Raw genomic sequence first — 8,601 nt, 5'->3', positions numbered from 1 at the left:
CTCCTACTGGATTGATAACTTTGGTTTCATAACTAAGGGAAATACTTAGTCTCCTCGCGAAGCTTCTAGGGTCTCACTTGTCCAGAAAAAAATTGTAAAAAGGTTTTGTAGCATTTGGACTCCGTTTGATACTGATTTTTTGGAAAACCAAAAACAAGCAAAAAATAGGAAGCGGCACTAGACACTGGGTTAATAGGTTAGTTCCCATAAATGATATAAAATAGTATAAAATGCATGTAAATCATCCTAGATTGATAATATAATAGTATGAAACAATCAAAAATTATAGATACGTTGGAGACATATCAGCTGGTAGAGGGGAAGTGTTGGTCGCCTCCTATTTATCAAACCCTAAGAAAAAGCTTCGGTAGGTTGTGTACTTTCTTTTAAGGAATGGCTACATGTGAAGTGCTCATCCTCGACATATACACTCATTGTGTCTCCTAAAATAAGATATCACAAATAGGAAACTCCCCTTTATTTTTTTCTTCAAACATAGCACATTGTTAATAATTGTAAAAATGAAATTGTTAATGTAAAGTTTATTATCCTATGTTTATTAATAACCAAAATGCAATATCTATTTGTCACAATTTATTGTTGAGAGACAACTTTCTGGACCATGGTGAAGTGGCTCCTATGGCCAGTACCAGCATGTCATTTTGTTGTTTCGACGGGGATACGGGTCCCGCTAGGAGAGGATTGATGGCATTAGAATGCATCTAGTGCACATAATTAAGATGCTACACTATGTATCATAGTTAATATTCTGACATGTTTAGTATGTGGAGTTTGTCCCAGTTGCACTGGGTCGTTTGATTTCTGTAATACACGCCCTCTCTTAGACCCCATGGTATTTAGAAGCCATTATCTTTTTTAGATGAAAACAACATATACTCTTAAGGTTGTTAGAACACACATACGATTTTTGTTTTACCAAATATCATGCAATTGACACAACAGGTAAAATGTTGAATTCAAAATTTCTAGATTAATATTTAGTAGAGACAAACAAGACTACCTCCCACAAGATTATAGGTATTGTTTTGCGATTATGCATACTAGAAAGACATGTCCTAACCAGTAATTGCTTGATATGTTTGTGAGACTAAATGTATTCCTGCCTATTAAGACATAATTTTCAGATATTAACTCAATTCCGAAACCACCATATTAGATTAGATGGCTACGATTGTCTACACCAAATCCCTAACTCATGTTGTGGATGTAGTTGTAATTAATAACCAAAAGAATTGGATAAACACTATGACGTGCATTTAAAAAAAGTTTATTGGATGTGGATGAACTCACATAACAATTAATAATGAGCCTAGATAAGGATGTAAATTATGTAATCGCATAAGATATATTTGAGCAACAATTAATGGCATCCATAAGTTTGGCAATTGTTAATGTACATTTTAGTGCTAATTAATGACTTGCCAATTTTGAGTCTGCTCAAACAGAAAGAGATGTAACTTTGGATCCTAGTTAATTTGAATATATGGATAGGGATGTAATCAGCTACATGCATAGAACATAGATAAGCTTCATGTTTTCTCAAGATGAGGTTTATGCTTGCAAGCCTTTCCTTCTATATAAGGGGAGCTCATCCTCACCTATCTCCAAGTAACCTAAAGTTAGCCAACAATAACAGTAAATATACATCTATCTTTTGTTAGATCCTTGTAGCTTGCCATCTGTAGTAATAAGTCCTCCAGTTGTCCATTTGAGTATGCCGAGGAGGGAGGTCCGTTTGGGTGTCTGTCACATCGAAGACGACAAACAGCGCAGCGTCACCTTCTCCAAACGACGTGCTGGTTTGTTTAAAGGTGCCAGTAACCTCTCCGCCCTCACTGGCGCGAAGGTTGCTGTTGTCCTGGAGAGTGAATCAGGAAAGATGCATGCCTTTGGGACGCCATCGGTGAAACCTATTATTGATGCTTTCCTGTCAAGAGATCCACTTATGGAGCCACTCGCCGACAATGCGGGAAAAGCTAGGGTTGCATCGCTGCAAAGCAAGGTGGCTAGGTTGGACATGGAGAACGCAATGCTAGAGAAGAGAGCAAACCTCTCCCTCCAACATATCAAGAAGATACAAGCTGAAAACCCAGGGATGGCGGCAAATAATATTTTCTCCAAGGAAAAAGATCTTTGTCTAGAAGATCTCAACAGGCTCTTCAATGACCTATTGCGAGTCAACGAGCATATTAGACACCGCATGCCTCCGCTACATCATGGCCATGCACCAAGGATTGGTGGTCCAAATGTGCAACAAAACCAGTTGTTGCCAAGAGGTCCATCACATGATCACTCAAAGACTCATCGGGCATCACTACAATCAACGTCATCTCACCATATTCCACCTCAAGTGTTGCCTCCAGTTCCACTGCCACCAACACCACAACACACTATGGAACCATCTTTACATATGCAAGTACCACAGATGTTCCCGTCCCCACCATCATCTTTGGCACTCCAGTTGAGGTCCCTTATGAAACCAATTCCTCATCAGGTACAAGATTTTCTCCATCACTTTGTCCATGCCTTTAGAATTATGCAAGTCCTTACCACAAAATGGAACCACCTTTTTCCTATGCAGGTACCACAAATGTTTCAGTCCACACCACCACCTTCGAATCCCCACTTGGCATCCCTCCTACAACCGGATCTTGACCAGGTACATGGTTTACCTCCACGACCTCAGCCACAACTTGAAGAATATGCAAATCCTTACAAGACCATAGAGCCATCACAGAACAAGACAATCCCTAACTCCGGTGGAAATGATATCGGCGTCCGCGAATCACTTGGCCATGATAACTCGCCTTATGCTCCTTTGGACCAGGCGCACCACCATGAAATCCTAGGGATGTATTCTTACATGGGGTATAATGATAATGATGTAGGCCAATATAACTTGAGATGTGACGAGTGGGTCAATGCACCACCAGAGTCTTCTGGTGGGAATGATGGTGATACTGATGCATGATTTGGAGGACATCTTTAGATGCTAGTTAGTGCTTCCATTCGAATGCTACATCAAGCGAATAAGATAATCTATTTACATTAGGCACCATTGTCGATTGTACTGTTTTGTTAAGCTTCTTCGAGGCAGCAATAAACATTTCATGTTCAGTTATTTGTGTCATGAAGTTTGTTTCTGTGTGACTAAATCTTTGTAATGCTGGGCGTTCTTTATTAAGATCATTAGGTAGTTAATCATTTTTGTTGAATAATAAACATGTCTTTTTTGCTTCTTATTGATGAACAAGAGGAATATGCATGAATTTTACAATTATGTTAAACTTAAGCATTGACACAATCCAAACATTATTAATTCAGACTAGGCACACCCCTCCTTAGTGACCAAGCACGAATAGCAGTAGGCACGTAAAATAATTAATTTCTGATCGAGCTCGCTTGCTCTGTTCTATCGCTGCTTGCACGCTGCAAGCAGAGTAACTTGATGACCTTGTTCTGCTGAGTGTGAGTGTGTTTTCCAATCATCGCCTGCTCCGGAATGTTCTCCAGTACAGTACGTATCAAATTGCGTGCTCAGTGAAGCAATGTGAATAGACGGTTGGATCGAATTGATCTGCGAGGGGCTGCGGTCTGATCATACGGAAGATAAACAACGACAGCCTTGTGCTATTTGTTCTTTTGTTCGCCTTCAGATGGTGATAGCCCAGCAGTAGTAGTACGTTACTCTCCTTCCTAGCCAACAGTTGTAGATTACCCGTATGGGTCAGCCGTCGACCTCGCAAACATACGGTTCAGGAATGTGCGCTGCATTTTCTCAGGTTGCTGACAAAGCTTGCCCCCTGCCCATGCCCATGAAACGCAACATCAGACCAGGGCATGGGGATGTCCGATCAGCAACTCCTGGAGAAGAGCCACGGCCCTATCCATCACCAAGGAACGACAGCTCTTGCGGCCTCACATTTTTTTTACCGGTTACCACTCACATAAAAAAACGAAAATTTCATAAATGCACTAGGGACTACAGATTATTGTCTAGAGATGAACATACCAAAAATCTAAACAGCATATATAAGCACTCGGTGTCTGATAAAAAAACTCGGTGATTCGATAGTTTGGACTTATTTGATCGTCCAAATTTGCATTTCCTAGAGCAGGGACAACATTTTGGTTCCCATGGAACACCATGTGAACATAAAAATTGTATCATAAACAGTTAAAAACAAGCAGAATTTCTTGAAGAAATGCATATGCTGTGATCTTGAAGGAAAAAAACCGTCCTCCACAAAAGCTACTTTCGAAGCATTAACCTCTTTTGGCACAAACTGTAATACTTCCACTTGTTTTTGATGCATTTTCCAGAGTACACGAATAGAATAAAATAAATGCCAATGTTTTCTACAAAAATTGGCATTTACAACCCGATAGCCGTTTTGATTTCCCGGGGGCCGTTTTGCGAAGAAAGGTCAAAGACTCAAAGGTTATATAGAAACAGCAAAGTGTGCGCCGTACGATGAGGATCGTAGGGACCAGGCGGGCCCCGTGATCCTACCGCGGGAGAGCGACACCTGTGTCCGGGAACACCGCCACGTCCGTTTCGATCGGTTGGCCCACGGCCGCCGGAGCTTGCGTGTCGGGTAAGCACGCGGTTACGTGGATTCCCGGAACTCGCCGGAAGGCGACACAATTCACGGCCGCGCGCGAAGTCGACGGCAGAAGAGCCCGGGACCTCGGCCGGGGCTCCACCACGTCCACATGCGCCACCCGACGTCCCCCCCGTGAATCTCACCCGTCTCATCCTTTACCGTGTCCTTCATCACAGATTCACCGGGACGGTGAACGGCCACGTCGTCCAACCCCTCGCTGTCGCTGCCGGGCTTTTCAAAAGGACGACGAGGGGAGAGGAGCAGCGCATTATCGTTCAGCATTCGTTCACCGGCCCGTTTGTTTACTTCAAGAACCCCAGCGGCTCATCAAAGCAAAGTCTCCGGTGGTTATCCGTCCGTCGAGTTCGAGTCTACCATGGCGGCCGCGGTGGCGAGAGCGATCGTGTGCGAGGCGGCGCCGCAGAGGGCGGCGCCCCCGTCGCAGCAGAAGCAGCAGACGAGGCGGGACAAGATCCTGCTCCAGCCCCGCCTCTCCACGCTCCGGTCGTACGGCGCCGACGGCAGCGGCGCGGTGACGCGGAAGCGGCTCCCGGGCGAGGCCCTGGAGGAGGGCGGCGTCGGGGGAGCGCCGCCGTTCTTCGCGTCGCTCGCCGACTACATCGAGAGCTCCCGCAAGAGCCAGGACTTCGAGACCATCTCCGGCCGCCTCGCCATGGTATACCTCTCTCTCCTCTGTGACTGAACTCTGTTTGGACTTTGGACACCACCAGAAATTAAACGACTCGTCGGTTGTTTGTACTCGTGCAGGTGGCGTTCGCGGCGGCGGTGGCGGTTGAGGCGACGACGGGGGACTCGCTGTTCAAGAAGCTGGACACGGTGCAGATCGAGGAGGCGACGGGGCTGTGCCTGGCGGTGGTGGCCTCGGCGGCCACGTTCGCGTGGGTCTCGAGCGCGCGCGGCCGGATCGGGCAGATGCTCACCCTCGGCTGCAACTCCTTCGTGGACGGGCTCATCGACAACGTCGTGGACGTGCTCTTCTCCGACGACCAGATGCAGGACTGGTCCGACGACGTCTGAGCGCACAGACGCAGATGCACCACGTACACGTGTAGATACGATACGATACGGCTACTAGACGCAGACGCTGCGTGCGCATGATGATAGTATAGAACTAATACTAGAGATCGAAATCGTAGCGTTGTTAAGAGGGACTTTGCATTTCCAAGTTCCATCGCTGCTGCACTGCAAGTGGTTCCTTATTTCTTCAGAGATGGATGCCATGGCTATGGTACGGAGCTCTGTTCATCTGGAGTCTCTGTGCCTTTGAGGATTTTCTGTGATTGCAGCGTTGTAATCTGCATATGGAGCACTAGTACCTTAAGATTTAACTGTACCTTAGTATCTAGAGCTACTGATACTGTAATACGAGAATCGTGTACCCTCGCTAGCATCTTGGGAGCATGTTAATTACATGTATAAGAAATTATCCAGTATTACAGTATTATTATGCGATGTCTCATCGCTTGTCATTTAATTTGAGCTGCAGCTTCTGTTTTATTTTTTCGAGATCGAGACCATCGAGCTGCAGCATCTGTGCATATGAAGAGTCCTGAATGATTGATGTGAGTGCAAACAAAATTGCGGTCAATAGTTGGTCTTCCAGTGCATGTATGCATTTGGTTGTTGTCTTTCAGCTCACAGTTCTCTGTATCTGTACAAACTTCAGTCAGCGTTCAGCAGTCAACATGTTTGACTGTCGAGGGACGCCTCAGTCAACTACTCCCTCCCTCCCGTAAGAGTGTTAAAACGTTATTGTATTATGGGGCGGAGAAGTATTGATGGAACATTTTTGACACTACATGAATTTAAAACGTTCTTACTGGCTTCTTTGGATCACAAGACTAGAAAACACAGGAATTTGAAAAACACAGGAATTTGACGGGATTGTATGTGCAAAACAAAGGATTACGAAACAGGGGAAAACTGCAAGAATGGTCATTTGGATGGAACACAAGAAAAGTGCCTCGATCCTACGCGAATGAGTGTAAAAGAGAGGTTAGAGTGGATGTAGAAATTCCTATAGGATTGAGATGTAGGAATGCAATCCATAGTAATTTTGGAGGTGTCGTTTCCTTTGATCCAAAGGGCTTCCTTAGGAAAAAAATTCAATGGATTGGAATCCTTCAATGTTTCTATGAAAATCCTTCAATCCAAAGAGCCCCTACATTATGGAATGGAGGAAGTACTGAAGAATAGTTTGGCTCTGAACATTTTATGGGACGGAGGGAGTACTGATGAATAGTTTGGCTCTGAAGGTTGTGTTTCAGAAAGACATACGTACGAGAGAGCAAAAACATTGCTCCTTTTCAGTGTTTGATTTATATACATCTCACCCCCTTTTTGGACAATATAAGCTACCTCAACCATGTTAGGATTAGGAAACCCAAGCTAATTACACTGGAATCAGGAGGCGCTCTCGATCGCTTCGATGCACCCGGGCACGGTGGCCTTCTCCGACATGTGGACACCAGGGCTTCGTGAGCCGCCTTGTCGTTCTTAAGAAGCGACGCAGCAATCAGGACCAGCAAAAAACCAAAAAAAAAAAAGATTGCATCAATCCAACATTGCTTGATTTAAGCCTTTACGGATGATACGATCAAGCTACTGACTTGAGAGCCCTCTTGACAATACAACACTCAATTCTATAACCCGGTCTTTCAACTATCATCATAAAACTGGTAAAATAGAAAGCCTATTAAGGGCAAACATTTGTCTTGAACATAGTCCACTTGAGCTAGATGATAACGATCTTGACTTCCTCAAACGATCATTTTTCTTTATTGTGTTGGCTTGATGAAGACTAGTTGATTGCTCCCCCATTCATTGTGGCTAAGCCACACTTCGGCACATCTTCACAAGTCCATTGCCACCCCAATGGATGGCAAGCTTCAAGCATGATATCTTCGTGGTGCTTCACTTGAACTTGCACACCGCAATCTTGATGATCACCACTTGATGTCATCCTTTATGGTTTGTATGTGATTTTTCTCTTGACAAGCCCATGAAAACATACCTAATCTCACATAGAACTCTCACATAGACCATGGGTTAGTACATAAAGCGCAATGAATAATGCTTACCATACCATGGGGTCACTTGATCCCTTTGGGTACATTTTCTACGCTTTGTGTGTTGATCAACTTGATTCACACTTTGACTTAGTCTTGATTAACCTTGTATCATGACTTCTACATGACCAATCTTTGGATAATTCCTTGCATAACACCTTGGTCATCTCATAAACCCCTTGAAACCAACACATGGACTTTAAAAAATGTCTATGGACAAATCTTTCAAATATAACTCAAGGCAGCCATTAGTTCATATATATTGTCATCAATTACCAAAACCAAACATGGGGCACCGCATGCTCTTTCACCTGCTCGCAGCTAGTTATCCCCTCCGTTCAATGATTCTAGGTCGTGAAGATCGGGCCACCCCTTATACATCTTCTTACCCGAAGATGGTGTTGCATCAATCTGCATGCACCCATTACAAAATAACAAGAAAATGGAAGATAAAAACAGATAAGAGAAATGGTGGTTGTTCCACTGAGATAAAAAATGTTTCTATTTTATTTTAATATATACAATGGGCCCTAATGTTTAGCAAAGTGCATATACAAGTATGTTCCTTGATTCTATCCTAATTTGTATGCCAAACTGGTGTTTCTAATGTAAATGACATATAAGTAAAACTACTAGTTAGGTGACCCTACTCGCATTTTATAATTAGACTAGGTGATAATAACACTACAAAACAAACATGTTCTATTAGCAGATAGATTACTGCCAAGATTATGCGGTGGAGCCTAAGATGTTGGTAACACCGGACTAACCATTTTAGGCTAAGCACTTATTTATGAGACAATTCCTTATTTGGCGCTTGCTTAAAATTTGCTTCCCTTTTTGGCCTTAAAATGAAATACCTTCCCTTTTTGGCAATCAAAATT

The 8,601-nt window shown here is 43.7% G+C and overlaps 2 protein-coding genes across 2 annotated transcripts; both read left to right on the top strand.

Moving 5' to 3' along the window:
- The first annotated feature begins 1,735 nt into the window (after positions 1-1,735).
- LOC123042497 (transcription factor CAULIFLOWER-like) lies at positions 1,736-2,992 on the top strand. The gene is made up of 2 exons (XM_044464939.1): positions 1,736-2,515; positions 2,603-2,992. Exons 1-2 carry the CDS (start codon positions 1,736-1,738, stop codon positions 2,990-2,992), a joined length of 1,170 nt encoding a protein of 389 aa, XP_044320874.1.
- Positions 2,993-4,862: 1,870 nt separating this feature from the next.
- On the top strand, positions 4,863-6,123 carry LOC123047185 (stress enhanced protein 2, chloroplastic). Its single transcript, XM_044470680.1, has 2 exons — positions 4,863-5,304; positions 5,397-6,123. The coding sequence occupies exons 1-2, from the start codon at positions 5,005-5,007 to the stop codon at positions 5,664-5,666; spliced, it is 570 nt and encodes a 189-aa protein (XP_044326615.1). The 5' UTR covers positions 4,863-5,004; the 3' UTR covers positions 5,667-6,123.
- The last annotated feature ends 2,478 nt before the right edge of the window (positions 6,124-8,601 follow it).

This window comes from Triticum aestivum, chromosome 2B (assembly GCF_018294505.1).
Source record: "Triticum aestivum cultivar Chinese Spring chromosome 2B, IWGSC CS RefSeq v2.1, whole genome shotgun sequence".
Classification (NCBI taxonomy): domain Eukaryota; kingdom Viridiplantae; phylum Streptophyta; class Magnoliopsida; order Poales; family Poaceae; genus Triticum; species Triticum aestivum.
The sequence above is the reverse complement of the archived record's forward strand: the minus strand, read 5'-3'. Positions and strand labels throughout refer to the sequence as shown.

Bases quoted from the DNA above. Each gene is read 5' to 3' on its own strand.
- LOC123042497 (XM_044464939.1), top strand. From the start codon at position 1,736: ATGCCGAGGAGGGAGGTCCGTTTGGGTGTCTGTCACATCGAAGACGAC. The intron at 2,516-2,602 runs GTACAAGATTTT...TTTCCTATGCAG, and splicing joins TGAAACCAATTCCTCATCAG to GTACCACAAATGTTTCAGTC.
- LOC123047185 (XM_044470680.1), top strand. From the start codon at position 5,005: ATGGCGGCCGCGGTGGCGAGAGCGATCGTGTGCGAGGCGGCGCCGCAG. The intron at 5,305-5,396 runs GTATACCTCTCT...GTACTCGTGCAG, and splicing joins TCTCCGGCCGCCTCGCCATG to GTGGCGTTCGCGGCGGCGGT.